The sequence below is a fragment of the Malaclemys terrapin genome, chromosome 5, assembly GCF_027887155.1.
Source record: "Malaclemys terrapin pileata isolate rMalTer1 chromosome 5, rMalTer1.hap1, whole genome shotgun sequence".
Lineage (NCBI taxonomy): Eukaryota > Metazoa > Chordata > Testudines > Emydidae > Malaclemys > Malaclemys terrapin.
The window spans coordinates 4,765,963-4,785,260 of NC_071509.1; the positions used below are offsets into that span (position 1 = coordinate 4,765,963).

The 19,298-nt window shown below is 41.4% G+C and overlaps 1 protein-coding gene across 1 annotated transcript in view; it reads right to left on the bottom strand.

The window, feature by feature from the left end:
* EXOC6B (exocyst complex component 6B) overlaps positions 1-19,298 on the bottom strand; it is a 442,705-nt gene that overhangs the window by 112,670 nt on the left and 310,737 nt on the right. Inside the window, exon 19 of the mRNA XM_054029651.1 lies at positions 8,307-8,448. Coding sequence (XP_053885626.1) covers positions 8,307-8,448 — 142 coding nt within the window. The remainder of the gene's footprint in view (positions 1-8,306; positions 8,449-19,298) is intronic.

The window sequence follows — 19,298 nt, forward strand, 5'->3', positions numbered from 1 at the left end:
GGATAGACGCGTCAGATAGAAGAGCGAAGTACAACACGGCAGCCTTTTGAAGGATCATAAGATCAAGGAAGATTTTGGACTGACGCTGAAAAATAAGTTTTCAGTACTACAGGATGGGTCTGAGGAAGAGGAAGACAGTGTATCCAACAGATGGCAGAAAGTGAGAGGGACACTTAGGTCAGCAAGCCAGGAAGTGCTTGGAATCAAGAAATACCAGCAGAAAGAGTGGATCACAGCAGAGACCTTGACTAAGATAGAAGATAGAAAGAAGAAGAAGGCAGTAGTTAATAACAGCAGGACTAGAGCAGCAAAGGCTAAAGCGCAAGAAGAGTATGCTGAAGCCCATAAAGTAGTGAAGAGGAATATCAGGAAGGATAAGAGAGATTATGTGGATGGACTGGCAGCAGAAGCGGAACAGGCAGCATACAATGGTAATATGAAACAGCTGTATGACATCACCAAGCGACTGTCTGGAAAGTTCAGCAAGCCAGAACGTCCCGTCAAAGACAAGCAGGGAAAGTCTATAACAGAAATAGAACAACAGATGAATAGATGGGTGGAGCACTTTGAGGAACTCCTAAATAGTCCATCACCACTAAATCCACCAGACATTGACCCAGCCAACAAAGACCTTCCAATCAATTGTGATAGACCTACCAGAGATGAGATCAGAAAAGCCATCACTATGATGAAGAACAGGAAGGCGGCTGGACCTGACGATATTCCAGCAGAGGCCCTGAAAGTAGATCTGGATGCTTCAGTGGAAATGCTGTACCCCCCTTTTTTGAGAAGATATGGGAAGAAGTGATTCTGGCAGACTGGAAAGAGGGATACCTTATTAAAATCCCCAAGAAAGGAGACCTCAGCAATTGTGCCAACTACAGAGGAATCACACTTCTGTCGGTGCCAGGGAAGGTCTTCAACCGAGTTCTCTTAGAGAGACTGAAGGATGCCGTCGATCCACAGCTACGAGATGAGCAGGCAGGTTTCCGGCAAAATAGATCATGCACGGACCAGAAAGCAACTCTTCGCATCATAGTCGAGCAGTCTATGGAATGGAACTCCTCGTTGTACATCAACTTTGTTGACTATGAGAAAGCATTCGATAGCGTGGATCGAGAGACTCTCTGGAAGCTCCTTCGGCACTATGGCATCCCAGTAAAGGTGGTTAACTTGATTAAGAACTTACATGACGGCATACACTGTAGAGTGATCCATGGAGAGCAGCTTACAAACAGCTTCCAGGTGTGAACCGGAGTCAGACAAGGATATTTGTTGTTACCATTTCTCTTTCTCCTTGTCATTGACTGGATTATGAAGACATCCACTTATGAGCGCAGGAACGGAATCCAGTGGACGTTGTGGACCCAGCTTGATGACCTGGACTTTGCCGACGACCTTGCACTCCTTTCGCATAGCAAACAACAGATGCAAGAGAAGACTAACGTAGTGGCAGCCACGTCATCACAGGTTGGCCTCAACATCCACAAGGACAAGACTAAGATCCTCAAGATTAACTCCATCAGTAATGACCCAGTCACACTGAATGGAAGCCCTCTGGAAGAAGTGCAGTCCTTTACCTACCTAGGCAGCATCATCGACCAACAGGGTGGCACGGACGCAGACATCAAAGCAAGGATCGGTAAGGCAAGAGCAGCTTTCTTACAGCTCAAGAACATCTGGAGCTCCAGAGAGCTGTCTTTGGCAACAAAGATTAGACTGTTCAATTCCAACGTGAAATCAGTCTTATTGTATGGAGCTGAAACCTGGAGGACAACTAAAACAACCACCAGAAAGATCCAGACCTTCATAAATAGTTGCCTTAGAAGGATTCTCCAAATCCGCTGGCCAGACACCATCAGCAACATCTACCTCTCGGAGAGGACCCGTCAACTTCCAGCAGAGGAAGAAATTAGAAGGAGAAGGTGGGGCTGGATAGGACACACACTACGCAAGCAGCCAACCATCATCACTAGACAGGCATTGCGGTGGAACCCCCAAGGCAAGCGGAAAAGAGGCCGTCCAAGAAACACCTGGCGACGCGACCTTCAGGCTGATAGCATAAAAATGGGCTATACCTGGAACCAGCTAGAGCAAATGGCCCAGGACAGAGGACTCTGGAGATCTGTGGTTGGCGGCCCATACCCTGATTGGGGTGACGGGCATGAGTGAGTGATACCCAGGAGTGGTTTGAATGAAAAATTGGAATTTAATGACATTTAAAATATAATTTTACTGCCCTTTTAATTTCTCATAAATCAGCAGTTAAAGGACTTTAGAGATTATGGAATTGTTTATTTTATGATCTAAGTACTGTAAAAAACAATCTGGTTTAACAAGCACCGGACTATGTTACACTGGTGAAAAACACTTTTGTAAGAAAAACAACAGCCTTCTTTTCTCTTTTGGTCGCAATGTCCAAATTTGGGTCATTTGTGTTTCCAACTACCTCTGAGATATGCAAGGTTTGGAAAAATATCAAAAAGCAGGGGGTCCTAAACCATAAAAACGAATAGTGTGCATACAAGTAAGTTAAAAGCCACATATCAAACTCATTGTAAAATTGTAGATTATAAGAATGTCCTTGAAGACAGCACATAAATTCCTTTGCAAAAACAACAAAAAATAACTTTTCTATAACCATGGGCATTTCCTCTTCTATTTGTGGGTCCACAGCTTTTTGTTTTTGTTTTTGCTTAAAAAAAAAAAAAAAAAAGGTAACCAATAGAAATGTTTCAACAGACTGGAACTGGACCGCTGGGTTTAGTTCTGACTACTACAGCACTTGTCTGTGTCCTTGGGCAACTCACTTAACTTCTCTGTGGCTCAATTTACAATATGTACATAAGAACAGTCACACAGGGTCAGACCAAAAGTCCATCTAGTCCAGTATCATGTCTTCTGACAGTGGCCATTGCCCCAGAGGGAATGAACAGAACAGGTAATCATCAAGTGATCCTTCCCCTGTCATCCATTCCCAGCTTCTGACAGACAGACATTGGGACACCATCCCTGCCTATCCTGGCTAATAGCCATTGATGGACCTATCCTCCATGAATTTATCTAGTTCTTTTTTGAACCCTGTTACAGCTTTGGCCTTCACAATATCCTCTGGCAAAGAGTTCCATAGGTTGACTGTGTGTTGTGTGAAGAAATACTTTCATTTGTTTGTTTTAAATCTGCTGCCTATTAATTTCATTTGGTGACCCTAGTTCTTGTGTTATGAGAAAGGAGTAAATAACACTTCCTTGTACTATTTGTCAAGGTCTTTTATGTCTTCATATAACAGGTGCTATAAATGCAATGTAGTAGTAGTAGTATCATTACTAGTAATAATAGGAAAACATTTCAAAGTGACTGGTGACCTTCTGCAAACTGCAGCCATGTCACTGGTAAAGCTGAACAAAGAACTTTAAACTCTTCAGCAATTAATACATCTTGGGAAACAGTTTTGCAACTGGGAAAAAAAAAATCAATGTACCTTTATGCGTAGGTTTTGTTCCTTATAAAATTTTCTTTAGTGCTTTGTCCAACCTAATTTTAGAAGTCTGAAGCAATGTGGTTCCCATCAACTCCTTTGAGGGACAATTCACAGGATGACAGATCTCATGATTCACAGGTTTCGCTCCAATCACTAGCCTAACATGTTCGTTAGAACCTGGCAGCTCGATTCCTGCTTACCTTGCTCACACCAGAAATCCTGCTGACATATATTGGACTACTCACATGAGTAAGGTGGCAGGATTTGGCCTTTCATGTTTCCTTAAATGTATTTAAAGCCCTCAGAATGCTTTCTCTGCCAAGGTTTTTAAATAAATAAAAGGTATATTCAGTGCTTTGAAGCACTATCCAAAAAACGCGAAGTACATTGCTTCTCAGGAAGAATTTGTAGTACACACTGGGAATTCCACGATGATCATGTCTGGGTTTGGTGGTGCAGTGCTTGGCCCTAGACATCTGCCTGATTATTGGTTCAAGGTAAGTGGGTGATATCTTTTACTGGACTAACTTCTGTTGGACGAAGGGTCCAGTTTTTGAACTACACAGAGCTCTTCTTCAGGTCCGGGGAAAGACCTGAAGAATTCCTCCTCTTCTTCTTCCTTCTCCAGACCTGAAGATTTTTTTCAGCATAGTACCTAATCATTATGCAAAGACACACACACTAGACATTTTTTAAAAATGTGATCATGGACGAAAACTCTAACACCTCAAGATCCCATACCACTGAAGCCAAAGGGAGTGATGTGTGCTTCGCATATCTGTAAAACCAGCCTTTAATTAAATACCGAGGGTAATTAATACTTCAGGTGTGGAGGGCAGGGGCAGGAACAAGGCAAACTGCATCACTATTGAAGATGATAAAGCTGAGCTTTCCACCTAAACTGACAAGTAGATAGAATTCTCGCAAACAAATTAATTTTCTTAGTACATTGGCTATCCAGTGATTGATTTTTGTTTGTTTTTTAGCGTTGCATTAAAATCAGGACAGGCTGCTCCTCAGAGGAGGATTCAAATTATTCACGCTGTCAGCAAAAGCACCAGACAAACAAATAGGAGAGAGGGTTTTTGGTCTTCGAAAAGGAAGAATGACCTACGTCTGCGTTTACCATTCTCAGTGGCAAACAGCAGGGTTGACAGTGATGAATAGGAAGGTCAGGGCAACAGCATCTGTCTCAATTTTCCTGACTGACATGGCATCTCAGGCCTTGGCTGGGCGGAGCAGGTCGCCTGCCCCTGCTGCTCAGGTTGGCGGCACCTGCTATTGAATGTCTGAGTGCTCCTGATTTTGTGTCTCAGAACAATTGCCTCCAGATCTCGTGGAATTTAAGGAATCGTGCTTTTAAAACCTATATTAAATGTCATCCATTTTCCTTAGTGTTTGGGGGTTTTAAGAGGGAAAAAAAAGCTGCCGCTTAGTGACCCATGTTAATGAATGGGAAGAAAATTCGACAGGGTTACGAAGTCCATTTTCAGCCAAGCGAAAGAAAGCTAAACTATTATTAATGACAGATGCTTCCCATTATTTTCAGGAGCGTAGACTGGCCCTCCATGAACCCAGATGTTGACAATTTGGGATTGAAGACAACTTTTTCAGGGCCATAACCATTACTAGACTTTTACGTGTGGAACTGTTGCAAAATTCAGATACGGTTCACACTGCTTGGGGCCAGATCCTTCCTCAAGGAGGATTCAAATAAGAATGTTGAGAATTAGGAAAACGTTAAGGATCAGGCCCTCAGACAGAAGAAACTTAACTGGGTAACCAGCCAGGGAACTTATTTAACCTTGATAGTGAATGTCAATGGTTGCTGATTAATTGAAACAGTCTTAGCAACATTTGTGTTTAACAGGGATATTTGGACAGTATCAAATGGTACTCACTTAAAGAGAAGTGACATTTCAAGTTCTGATTTCTTTATATAAAGGTGTTACCAAATAAAGATTATAATACACAAGCATGAAATGCAATCAATATTTTCTCAGGGCCTGGTACTACTCGCACTGAAGTCAATGGCAGTTTTGCCACTGAGTTTAACGGGAGCAACATTAGACTGACAGAATGTCCCAATTCAGAGGGCTCTGCTGTAATGAGATTGTGCCACAGACCTTTGCCAAGACACGTTCCCAATCCTAACATCAACCTTCTGGCTTTCAGGGTCCAAAGAGAGCCACAGTGGTGGGTATTTTGAAAATGCCACAAGTGAAAATTCTAACCCAAGTTGTGTTTTTTGTTTCTGAAGTTAATTTAAAAAAAAACAACAACAACAACTATTTATCAGCCTATGCAGAGGAAATTTATATTTGCATCAAGCAGTGTATCTACTGCAGAAGTGGATCATTTGATACTATCACAAATGCCCAGGGATGTAATGACAGACACATTACATGGTATGGAGATGAAAGTTGGCATATAAATGGTCACTCTGAGGCAGTAATTTTCTCCTAGAAAACCCTAGTGGCTTTGTTAAAACATCTTTCCGCTGCAGTTGCAGAAGATTTGGGATGAGGTTTCAGGTCTTGTGTTTGGATACTCTGACTGAACAACTGCTTGATTTTATAATACGAAATTTCACAGAAAATTAGTCTGTACTGCAAAATGGTGACTTTTTGTATATTCATAAATGATTTGAAAATACCCTTATAATTTAACTTGGAAAAAATGTCAACTGAGCACGTGCATAGTATTTTACCTCTGCTATGAAGGAAACAAAATGGTTCCATTGGTTCTGCACTGCATTTTACTAACCCCTATGTAGACCTAGATAATGAATTACTTGGATAAGGCTTTGGGCCTAATGCAATGTTTACACCCAGTTTTTAGCCAGGCAAACTGAAATGGTCTTTACAGGAAGTTTTCCTGAGTAAGAGTTCGGTAAGGACATCAGGATTCAGTCTATATAGATTCACACGCATTCACGTGACACCTGGACATTCACATTGTGCCTGTTTCACGGACACTGCACTGCATCCCAAGAAACCCTAAGCTTGATATAGGGGCAAATTCTGCTCTCAGTGTAAATCCTTAACCTTAAATTAATCTGCACAGGTGTCACTGAAGTCAATGGGGTTGCACAGGGCATAATCTGGTCTGGAAAAAGCCCATTAATTTAGGGATGATGAATGAGAAGGAGCATCACAGCCCAAGTTGAATTTGTGGGGCTGGCAGTTAGAGAAATTGTACCTTGCTAACTGAACAAACTATACATTGAAATCAGTGGGACACAGTGATTACTTAACCCTGCAATTTCATTTTCACAAAGTCACTTTTTTAGGGTAGAAGTGCATTTTAAGCGAAAGATCTAAGGCTTTTTACAGGGTATGTGCATAATTATGCTGCGTACCATCAATATAGTCTACTCCTACCTATTCTCCTCACTGCGAAATCAAATCATTGTAGAGAATAATTAGGCAAAGCATCATAATCGCTTAATGAGGAGAATGATTAAACTATTATCCACGCCTGCAAATCCTTGGTGTGTGCTTGATATCATCTACTGCTATACCACCCAGTACATTTTTTAAAATGTTCACAACTTATTCTGAATGCAAATGTCATGGATTCAAACAGGCTAGAAATAAGAAAGACCTATCAGATGACTAGCCCATCTCCTTGCCAATGCAGGACTAGTCCCTACAGCATATTTTCTAGTGTTTTGCCCAGTCTTGCTTTAAACACTCCAAGCAATTGGGCTTCCACAGCTTGTCCTTCAGAGAATTTTTTGCCCTGCCAGGTGAATGCCATTGAATAACAGTGAGATACTGTTATTCAAAGGACAAATAGGAAAGTAAATGCAAATTGTTAGCCAAATATATATATATATATATATATTAGGCATAGCACACAGCACATTATTATTGTAGTATACAGAGCACACGGGCAGTTATGTTCACAAATTATATTATGCCTTTCCCACAATGTTATTCACTTCCATTCATGCAAAAAGTAATACCCATAACCCTTTGCACAGCTGAGATCAGCAGTGGCACAGGCAGATACAAAACCCTGTGAAAGGCAAGATGCCTGAATGTTGTGTTGTAGTACAGGTTGGGATGTACTTCTATGGCCTAACTAATACTTGGAATGCAGTATTTAAAACCGAGATAAGGAAGAAACTGGTGGATACAAGAAAACAAAACAAAAAGCTGGTTGGTGATTTAAGTCTTGGGTGATGTGCAAAGTGCTATCTAAACCCGCAAACAACCCTACAATAGATATTCCAAGTTTAAAGGCATATTTTTGGAAGCACTCTTTCTGTTTCAGGCGAACTGAACACCACTGTGATAATTGCTTCCCAGAAGGAATGGTAAAGTAGGAACTTTCTCCGTTCTGTACTGTACCGCTTTGTCTTTGATAATAACATTTGGCATTTTAGTTATTTGTTCTCTTACACATTCTTAACGACAAACCACAAGTTTGTCAAGCAACTGGCTACACTTTAGACAATAAAATAGAAAGGGATACTGCGGAAAATGAAGACTGTAAAGGACAGGCCAAGAAGCGTGTTTGTAAAGTGGGGAACCCCCATACGGAAGTTGCCTCAATAGTATATTTTCAACCGATGCCTATCATCACCCTGATCACATTTTATTTCCCCTCTCCTCTCCATTTTTAAATGTAGGCTCCTAAGAGTCAGGGACTGTGTCTTCCTCTGGGGCTGGAAAGTGCTACGGCAAAACAAACAGTTGCTTCCTTTCAGTAGATCGTCAAGATGAACCCAAGAACCACCACTGTCCTAGCAGCAAGCCCCAGTGCCCAACGACTAAACAAGGTACAACAGGATAAATGGAATGATTTTGTGCCTTACGTTCACACTCCTCTACATCCAGGTTGAACTGCTGTAAGGCCCCCAATGTAAGCTGCCTCACTTCAGCTTCTAGCAGCAGCTGCATCAGTGAAGTGGATAAGTGTTTGCATGCAGACATACATGCAGTCTGAGCCACCTTACCCTGGAAAATAAAAGGGAAAGCATTAAGGAAATGATGCATAGGATCCAAATGGGACCAACCTGTTCACCTGTTAAATCAAAAAAGTACTGTACATTCCACCCACCTTAAAGAGTCCCCGCTGGTACTTGGCATTTATATGGTTCCCAGACATATGAAACCTTATTGTAATGATCCTCATTAAAATGATTCCTTTTTAATAACTTTAAAGAAGCTACAGCAGGGCTAGATCCTGCCTGATGGAAAAGACTGCCTAAGAGCAGCTCAGAGCCCTCAATGCTGAAGACCACCGTGTTTAGTGCATTCAGCGCCTCTCTGTATCAGTCATGGATCAGCGTTCATGTCGCACTCCCCATCAGTACTCAGCCCGGGCCCAGGCAGCTAATGATCCAACCAGTGGACCAAATTCGATGATGAATCCTGGTCACGTGCCCTCTAAGGCACGTTGTGCACACGCTAAAAAGAATACCTAAGCAATGCCCAACAGCTAATGGGTACAAGTTACAACATAAGCTTATTTTGCACATCATCTTTCATGAAACCTGCATGCTTTAGAGAATTTACTTCGTTCCTAGGCCAAAAACAGTAGCACCAATTGTATTAATAAGTACTGCAAACTCAAATCAACAAATGAACCAGTAGCTGAAGATCTGTAGAGTGGGATTTTCAAAAATGTTTAGTAATGGCCTAACTCCGTTTGCATTAAAATCAACGGGAGTTTTATCATTGACTCCAGTGGGAGCGGAGCTAGGTCTAGTGCTGAATTTCTCCCCAGATAACACATGGAATCTAGATTATGGTGCGGCTCTAGCGCCGTTCTCAGGCACTGGTTTGGATGAGAAGCAGAGTGGGGGTAAGCCCGTGGCCCACTGTAGGGCGCACACACTCTTACTGTGTATAGCGGTCAATGTAAAGTCCATACTAAAGACTGGCTCTAGCAAGCTTAGTGTTCTTCAACCTCCTTCTGATGCTATCTAGGTTCCTTGCAGACACAAACAAGGCGCGAGCTGAAGGAAATGTCATCGAAGGAACAAGGTAATTGAAATAGCTGTGGTTATCCTGATAGAATCACTCCCCTGGGGGAATCCGAGGCAGTTGGCTGCACCTCCTGTCTTGTCCCACCCTAGGGAATGTGATTATCAACATTCTGCTCCCCTTAAACCATATCTAATTCACCAGTGATTAATTAACTGGTGATGCCTACAGGGAGGAAAAGTAACTCAGCCATTATTATGTGAAGGCAGCAGCGACTGCTGCTGTGCACTAAAGCAAAGCCAAGTGGTCGGTGCAGACATTTCAAAGCCTTCTTTAGCTCCATAAATGACAGCAAGTACAAGTGGCCAAGACTGCTCCGATAAAGAAGCAATCCTGCCTATACTGACAGGACATTAGGATTTTCTCACATTAGTTAGGAACTATTCCTCTTGTACATATATACCATTTAAACTCAAACATAAAACATGACCCATTTCCCGGGCTTTCAGTTTAGCCACACCTCCCCCCCCCAGTTTCAGGGCTCTCTGCACGGGGAAATGTACTGGTATAATTATACCAGTAGCGCTGTGCTAGTGTAAGTCACCATGGGGATGCTCTCTTTCGGGATTCAGAGTGCCTTTTTTGGTTCCACTTCAACCATTTCTAGAGAGACAAACTAAACTGAAAAGGGAACTCTAGATCCTGAAAGAGATGTCCACACGGGGAGATATACTGCCATAGCTTTACTGATACCACTGCTTAAAGCACAGTATACTTATATTGGTATAGCTATCCCAGTAAACTTTCTTGTGTAGAAAAGCCCTAAATCTCTAGTCCTGTTTCTTGGTGGAATGAAGGAGAATTCAATAAGAAACAGGATCAGAGTTTTAGGGCTTTTACACACACGGAAATTTACCAGTAGAATTATAGCACAGTATAAATATACTGGTACCACAATGTATATAAACTTCACGTAGAAAAGCCCTAAAACTCTGATCTTGTTTCTTATTGAATCCTCTTTCATGCCACCAGCTATGCCACATATACTGTCCCCCACATTACCTTCAGCTCCCTTGTGCCTGTTCCAACATTTGTAAAATAGGAATGACGCTTATCTTTTGTAGAAAGGCAATTTGAAAATGATGGATGAAAAGCCCTCCATGAAAGCCAAGTACGATTATTTGTGCAACAGGATTTAGGGACGGTCACACTGAGTGTTTTGTTGCACTTCTTTTTACTGCTCAGTTTAATAGTTTGTAAAAGTTGTAAGGTAATTTTTTACCAATGACTTAAACCTCTTGAGATTTGTTAGTATATTATTAAAAGCTTACATTTCTATTAGCTTCAGCTGCTACAGGAACTAAAGAGAAAATTCTTATTAAATCTTTAACTATTATTTCCAACACGTACTTTCTTTAGGCCTTGCCAATTGAAATTTCATTCTTGAAGAACAGTTGAGATCTCAACACAGGAAAGACAGTGCCAGGTACAACTGCCTGGAAAGGTCAGCCAATAAAATGACTGGAGTTAATTGTATGCAGTGGTGTAGCAGTGCTGCTCCCAGGATTTGCGAGAGACCAGGTGGGTGGGGTAATATCTTTTATTGGACCAACTTCTGCTGGTGAGAGAGACAAGCTTTCAAGCTCTTCTTCGGATCTGGGAAACGTACTCAGAGGGTCACAGCTAAATACAAACTGGAACGGATTGAACAGGAGTACCTATGGCACCTTAGAGACGAACAAATTTATTTGAGCATAAGCTTTCGTGGGCTACAGCCCACTTCTTCGGATGCATAGAATGGAACATATAGTGAGGATATATATATATATATATGCATACATACACACACACACACAGCATGAAAAAGTGGGAGTTGCCCAACCAACTCTGAGAGGCCAATTAAGTAAGAGAAAAAACGTTTGAAGTGATAATCAAGATAGCCCAGTACAGACAGTTTGATAAGAAGTGTGAGAATACTGACAAGGGAAGATAGATTCAATGTTTGTAATGGCTCAGCCATTCCCAGTCTCTATTCAAGCCTAAGTTGATTGTATCTAGTTTGCATATCAATTCAAATTCAGCAAGTTCTCATTGGAGTCTGTTTTTGAAGCTTTTCTGTTGCAAAACTGCCGCCCTCAGGTCTGTTATTGAGTGACCAGACAGGTTAAGTGTTCTCCTACTGGGTTTTGAATGTTATGATTCCTGATGTCAGATTTGTGTCCATTTATTCTTTTGCGTAGAGACTGTCCGGTTTGGCCAATGTACATGGCAGAGGGGCATTGCTGGCACATGATGGCATATATCACATTGCTTAGCCTAAGTAGTTAACACATATTTTAAGGGACCATTCAAGGTGAAGTGGCCAGTTAATGCCCCCCTGCAATGAGTAATCTGGGCAAAGCCAAGCACAAACTATTAAGATGCTTGCATACTCATGTAAGGAGCCGGGGAACAAAAGGGAGGAACTAGAGCTACTGGTGGTGCAGGAAGTAAACCAGATATTATGGGGATAAGCAAAACATTGTAGAATAGTAGTCATGACTGGAATACAGGCATTGAAGGGTATGTACTGTTCAGGAAAGACAGAAATAAACGTAAATGTCGTGGAGCAGCACTATATATTAATGATGAGGTAGACAGTAAAGAAATTAGAAGTGATGAAATGGATCAAATGGAATCTGTGGTCAAAATCACCGAGGGAAAAAAGGTAGCAGACGCTTCACTGGGATAGTGCTTGGGGTGTCCTACAGACTCCCAGGATTCAATTTTGATATGGCCAGAGACCTCTTAAATATTTTAAATGAAATAAATGCTACTGGGAATTGTGTGATTATGGGAGACTGATTTCCTAGTTATAGATTGGAGGACAAGTGCTACTAATAATGGTAGGGCCCAGATATTCCTGGATGTGACAGCTGAAAGATTTCTTCACCAAAGAGTCACCAGATCAATGGCAGAGATGATGCCATTTTAGATCTATTATTGGTAAGTAGTGAGGATCTCAGAAAAACTGGTTGTAGAAAACAACTTTGAACATAAGAACGGCCTTAATGGGTCAGACCAAAGGTCCATCTAGCCCCGTATCCTGTCTTCCAACAGTGGCCAAATGCCAGGTGCCTCAGAGGGAATGAACAGAACAGGCAATCACAAAGTGATCCATCCCCTGCCGCCCACTCCCAGCCATAGCAAACAGAGGCTAGAGACACCATCCCTGCCCATCTTGCCTAATAGCCATTGATGGACCCATCCTCAATGAATTTATCTATTAACTTTGGTTGAGTGATTCAGTTAATTCAGTTTAAACTAAGTGGCAGGATAAACAAAAATAGGTCTGCAACTAGGGTCCTTGATTTCAAAAGAAGAAACTTAAAAAAATTAAGAGAATTGACTGGAGAAGTAGACTGGATTGAAGAACTCAAGGATCTAAATGTGGAGGATGCTTGGAATAACTTTAAGTCAAAGCTGCAGAAACTGTTTGATGGCATCACAAGCAAGGTTAAAAACTGGACAGGGAAGGGCTAGAGACCAAACTGGATGAACAGATTATTAAGAAGCAGCAGAAAGCCTACAAGGACTAGAAGAAGGGTTGGATCAACAAGGAAAGCTATCTCTTGGAGATCAGAAGGTGTAGGGAAAAAGTGAGAACTGACAAAAGCCAAGGAGAGCTAGACTTTGCAAAGGAAATGAAAACCAATAGTAAAAGGTTCTTTAGACATATACATAAAAATAAAACAAAGAAAGAAGTGGGAGCACTAAGCACTGAAGATTTGGGTGGCGATTAAAGATAATCTAGGTATGGCCCAACACCTAAAAAAATAGTTTCCTTACATTTTTAATTAGTAATGAAGAGCTTGGGGACAGTGGCAGGATGGCTAATGGGAACGAGATGGAAATAGAAATGACCACAGCCAAGGTGGAAAACAAACTCAAACAGTTTAATGGGACCAAATCAGGACACTCAGATAATCTCCATCCAAGAATATTAAAGGAACTGGTACATGAAATTGCAAGTCCAACAGCAAGGATTTTTAATGAATCTATAAACTCAGGGGTTGTACCCTGTGACCGGAGAATTGAAAATATAGTACCTATATTTAAGAAAAAATGTGATCCAGGAAACTACAGGACTGTAAATTTTACCTCAATTGTATGCAAAGTCTGAGAACAATTTTTGAAATGGAGAGTAATTAAAGGCATAGAGGTAACCAATAATTGGGATAAAATACAATATGGTTTTGCAAAAGGTTGATCGTGCCAGACCAACCTGATTTCTTTCTCGGAGAAGATATCTAATTTTCTAGACAAAGGAAATGCAGTAGATCTAATCTACCTGGATTTCAGTAAAGCATCTGATATAGTTCCACATGGGAAATGAGTTAAATTGGAGAAGACAAGGATTGATATGAGAATTGAAAAGGAGAAAAGGAACTGGGTAAAGGGGTGATTACAATGGGTCATGCTGAAAGGTGAATTGTCAGGCTGGAGGGAGGTTACTAGTGGATCATAAGAACAGCCACACTAGGTCAGACCAATGGTCCATCTAGCCCAGTATCTGGTTTTCAGGCAATGGCCAATGCCAGATGCTTCAGAGGAAATGAACAAAACAGGGCAAATATTGAGTGACCCATCCCCGGCTGTCCACTCCTAGCTGTTGACAGTTAGAGGATAGGGAAACCCAGAGCATGAGGTTGTATCCCTGATCATCTTGCATTGATGGACCTACTCTCCACAAAAGTTCCTCAAAGGTCAGTCTTGGAACCAATCTTATTTACCATTTTCATTAAATGACCGTGGCACAAAAAATGGGAATGTGCTAATAAAATCTGAAGATGATACAAAGTTGGGGATATTGTCGATACAGAGGAGGACTGGAATATACAAGATCTGGATGATCATGAAAACAGGATGAAATTTAATAGTGCAAAGGACAAGGTCATGGCACTTAGGGACTACCAACAAAACTTTTTGCTCTAAGCTGGGGACTCATCAATTGGAAGTGATAGAAAGACCTGGGGTGTTTTGGTCAATCACAGGATGGCTATGAGCCATCAACGTGATGCGGCTACAAAAAAGGCTAATGAAATCCTAGTAAGCATCAGGCAACATTTTAACAGTAGAGATCGGGAAGTGTTAGTACCATTATACAAGGCACTGGTAAGACTTCATCTGGAATACTGTGTGCAATTCTGGTCTCCCAGAAAGATGAATCCAAACTGGAACAGGTGCAGAGAAGGGCTACTAGGATGATCAGGAATGGAGACCCTACCTCATGAGAGGAGACTTAGGAGCTTAGCTTATTTAGCCTAACAAAACAAAGTCTGAGGGGAGATATGATTGCTCTCCACAAATACATCAGAGGGATAAACACCAGGAAGACAAAGGAGTTATTTAAGTTAATGGCCAATGCTGGCACAAGAACAAATGGACTTAAACTGGCTGTCAATAACTTTAGGCTTGAAATTAGATGAAGGTTTCTAAACGTCAGAGGCGTGAAGTTCTGGAACAGCCTTTCAAGGGGATGAGTAGAGGACAAAACACCTAACTCGTTTAATGACTGAGTGATACATTTATGGAGGGATGGTATGAGGAGGCTGCCTGCAATGGCATATGCCCCATCCACAACTGCCATTAGCAAATATCTCCAATGGTCTGAGATGGGACGCTGGATGCAGAGAATTATTTCACAGGTGTCTCTCGCTGGAGGGTCTCATCCACACGTTCAGGGCCTGATTGCTATATTTGGGGTTGGGAAGTAATTTTCCTCTGGGTCAGATAGGCAGAGACCCTGGGGTTTTTTTTGATCTTTCTCTGCAGGGCAGAACATGTGTCACTTGCTGGTTTGAACTAGAGTAAATAGAGGATTCTCTAACTTGAAGTCTTAAAATCAAGATTTGAGGACTTCAGTAACTCAGTCAGAGCTATAAGTCTGGTTTTCTAAACCTTTTATCATTTTTGTCCGTCTCCTCTGGACTCTCTCCAATTTGTCCACAACTTGCTTGATGTGTGGCACTCAGAACTGGACACAGCACTCCAACCGAGGCCTCATCAGTGCTGAGTAGAGCAGGACAATTACCTCCCATGTTACTATACCCTAAATATTAGCCTTTTTTGTAACAGTATCACATTGTTGACTCATTAAATTTGTAACCCCTCCCAGCTTGGTGGCATCCACAAATGTTATATGCATACACTCCAGTCCCTTATCTAAGTCATCAGTGAAAATATTGAATAGTTTTGGACCCAGGACAGACACCCGCAGAACCTCACTAGATACATCCCCCGTCCAGTTTGACAGCAAAGCATTGATAACTACTCTTTTATTATGGTCTTTTGATCAGTTTTGCACCAATTTTATAGTAAGTTCATCTAGACTACCATTTCCTAGTTTGCTTATGAGAATGTCAGGTGGGACTGTGTCAAAAGCCTTACTAAAATCAAGACCTATCACATCTATCCAACTACAACTTTTGCTCTTATCCATCAGGCCAGTAACACTGTCAAAGAAGGAAACTAGAATGGTTTAGCAAGAAATGTCCTTGACAAATCCATGTTGGCTGTTACTTATCACTCATTTCTAGGTGCTTACAAACTGATGGTTTAATAATTTGTTCAATTAATTGTTTAATAATTTGACAAGATGTAAATAAGCCATCTTGTTCAGAGTGGCATTATTTTCAACTTTTTTCAATGAAAATAATAAGAGCTAAAACATTAAAATATTGAATACTATAATTTACAATGCTGTTCTCCTCTTGAAAAGTGGCTACCGTGTATGTAAAATTGGCATCTTCCTCAACCAACAGATAGGCTCTTCATGGGCATTTTCATGCATAGCTGCTCATACTTTCCTTAACAAAAAAACCCAACCACAAAATTCTTCTAGTCAACACAGCTATGAGAGCAAGTTTGACTCTTCTCTGTCTAATGCATTAGCCAAATCATGACCGGTGTACATCTCTACAACCCCACTTATGTCAATGGAGTTGCAGTGGTGTAACTGACAACATAATTTAGCCTGCAGATTCCCAAAAGATGAAAACAAACATGATGTGGGAGCAAGATAGAATCACAGAATCATAGGGTTGAAAGGGACCACAAGGGTCATCTAGTCTAACCTCCTGCCAAGATGCAGGATTTGTTATGTCTAAACCATCCAAGACAGATGCTATCCAGCCTCCTTTTGAAAACCTCCAATGAAGGAGCTTCCACAATCCCCCATGGCGGTCTACTCCATTCTCCTACTGTTCTTACAGTTAAGGAAGTTTTTCCTGAGATTTAATCTAAATCTGCTAAGAATCATAGAATATCAGGGTTGGAAGGGACCTCAGGACGCCATCTAGTCCAACCCCCTGCTCAAAGCAGGCCCAATCCCCAACTAAATCACCCCAGCCAGAGCTTTGTCAAGCCTGACCTTAAAACCCCATTGCCTCTTGTCCTACCCTCTGTGGCAAAAGAGAACAACTTTTCTCCATCTTTTTCAAGTATTTGAAGACCGTTATGTCCCCCACCTTAATCTCCTCTTTCCCAAACTAAGCATACCCAGTTCCTTCAGCCTTTGTTCTCAGGTTCTCCAGCTACTCTTCAACTCCCATGATATGAAAGGGGTTTGTTCTTTCAATAGGAAAACCAGGGATCTGTTTGTCAGAGTTTGAATTCCATCTGTTTCTGAAGAATTATGATGGAAATTATGAAGGAAAATAATGGTAAGGAAATGGTCTGATAGAGGTTGAAGAAAAAGGAAATTTTAACAGAAATTTAGGGAGGTGTGAAAAACCAAGCTTTCCTTACGGAATATGGTCATGGACGTGCAGATCATTGGGACCTGGATCCCATTCATCTGGCTGAAATACCAGCTAACAGGAAAGCTACCACTAGAATAGAGAAAATATTATAAGCAACCCACCTGAGGCTTTTAAAAAAGGGAGCACTGAGAGCCTTCCTTGAGGCTTGACTAAGATCCTAAGGCTGAGAAGGACATTGCACCAGAAGATAGATGTGGATAGGGTGTTTTGATGGGCAAACAGATTTCCCCACCCACTAGAGGGGAATGCTAACCACTAAGCAGACTTCCAAGGATGCCACCGTCTACAGACCAAAGCAACAAGGTGGGGCAAGTACGTTTCTTTTCCCTGCACATTTATCATACCCCATAGTCTCAATCTAATGCATTTTTTCTTGATGTGCTTTCTTTAATAATCTAACCGGTTTTGCTTGCCTGGTTTGTTCTCAGGTTGTCCAGCTACTTTTCAACTCCCAGTGGCAAAAGTTCCACTTAATTCTAATGGAAGCAGGGTTGGGTTTTAAGGTTTTTTGTATCAGTTGAAGATTCACTGCCACTCTACATTTCAAACCTTCTCTGGCTAAGAAAAGCTAGACGAAGTTCTCTTTAGAGCCTGTCAAGTCACTCCTTTGGCCACAGGAGTCCTAGAGAAGTGATATGGGGTGACCTCAGTCCCATTGCTGCCCCGCAGTATTCTGTTCAGATTCTTCTACAGCCTTTATCATCATGGTAGTTGAGTGCCTGCCAGAAATGTCCTATACAACTTGACTAATATCTGTTACATGGCTTTTTTCTTCTCCCTTCCTCTCTCTAGGAGGAAACTGTGTGGATATTTAAAAAAATTAAGCTTATATTATATATAAACACACACACACACACACCCTATGCTATTAACAAAAGGCTGATCAAAGAAGTGCACCTTGCACTTGGAGTGAACGGTGGAGAGGTTGGTGGTGGTTCTCGATCCTGAGGTCCTTCATTCCAGAGAGTTGGACCAACACTTAAGAAAGCTGTCATTGCACAGACAAGCTTAACCTTTGCGGTAGTCAGTTCCACTCTGCCTGAGGAGTCGAGCTGACTATTGTCCTCATCCTAGAGCTTCAGGTGACTTTTTAAGATGTCCTTGGGCCTGAATAAGCCTGAAGATAAGACCTAATGCCTTGAGTTTGGCAGTATATCTCTGAGATGCTAGTGTAGAGTGGACGATAGTTCTAATACACTTGCACGGGCCTGTGTTGCTGAGGAACTATGCTGCCATGTTCTGAAGTAGCTGGAATTCCCCAAAGGCTGATGGTTTCATGCCCAGGCAGATAACATTGCTGTCGTATAGCTGAGAAATGAAAAAGGCACGTATTACTGTGTATGATGGAGTATTTTAGCAAACCTCAGTATGATTGAGAAGAAACCAAAGAAACAAAATCTGATCTTGTGAGGTCAATGTGTAGACCTAATTAACGTTTTAAATAGTGTTATCTATGTATATGAACTCTTTTACAACTACGATGTTTCCATTAATCCATAGAAACTAATATTTTGCTCTCATACTAGCTTGTGCTTAAATTGCAGCACACACAGATTAAGCAGGTTCAAGATGCTAAAGGAAATGGTATTAGCAATTCAATAGGTAGCACTCGACCTTGTGATTCAGAATTGAACCAATGCCTCAGCACAGTAGTGAGTTCTGTGCTGCTGGAGGGGCACATTTCAAATATTTCAACTTATGGTCATTAAAGACCTTGTGTCACTTTTTTTTCCTACCGGGATACCGCTATCATTTTCAGCTGTATGCAATATTTTGCTTCATTTCCCGCCCTAAACTGGTTTGTAGTACTGCTATATAGAGTTCAAAAGCTGCTGTGTTTGACTCCACAAACGGCTGAAGTTCTTCTATATAAAAGTTCTCCAAATTTGTGTAATTTTTAGATACAATTTTAGACGACTGGACACTGAAATCATCTAAGCATCATCATCATCAATCAACATTTAACAAACGCAAGAGCAAGAAAAAGTTCCTAACTGTCAGGGTGGTTAAACACTGGAATAAATTGCCTAGGGAGGTTGTGGAATCTCCATCTCTGGAGATATTTAAGAGTAGGTT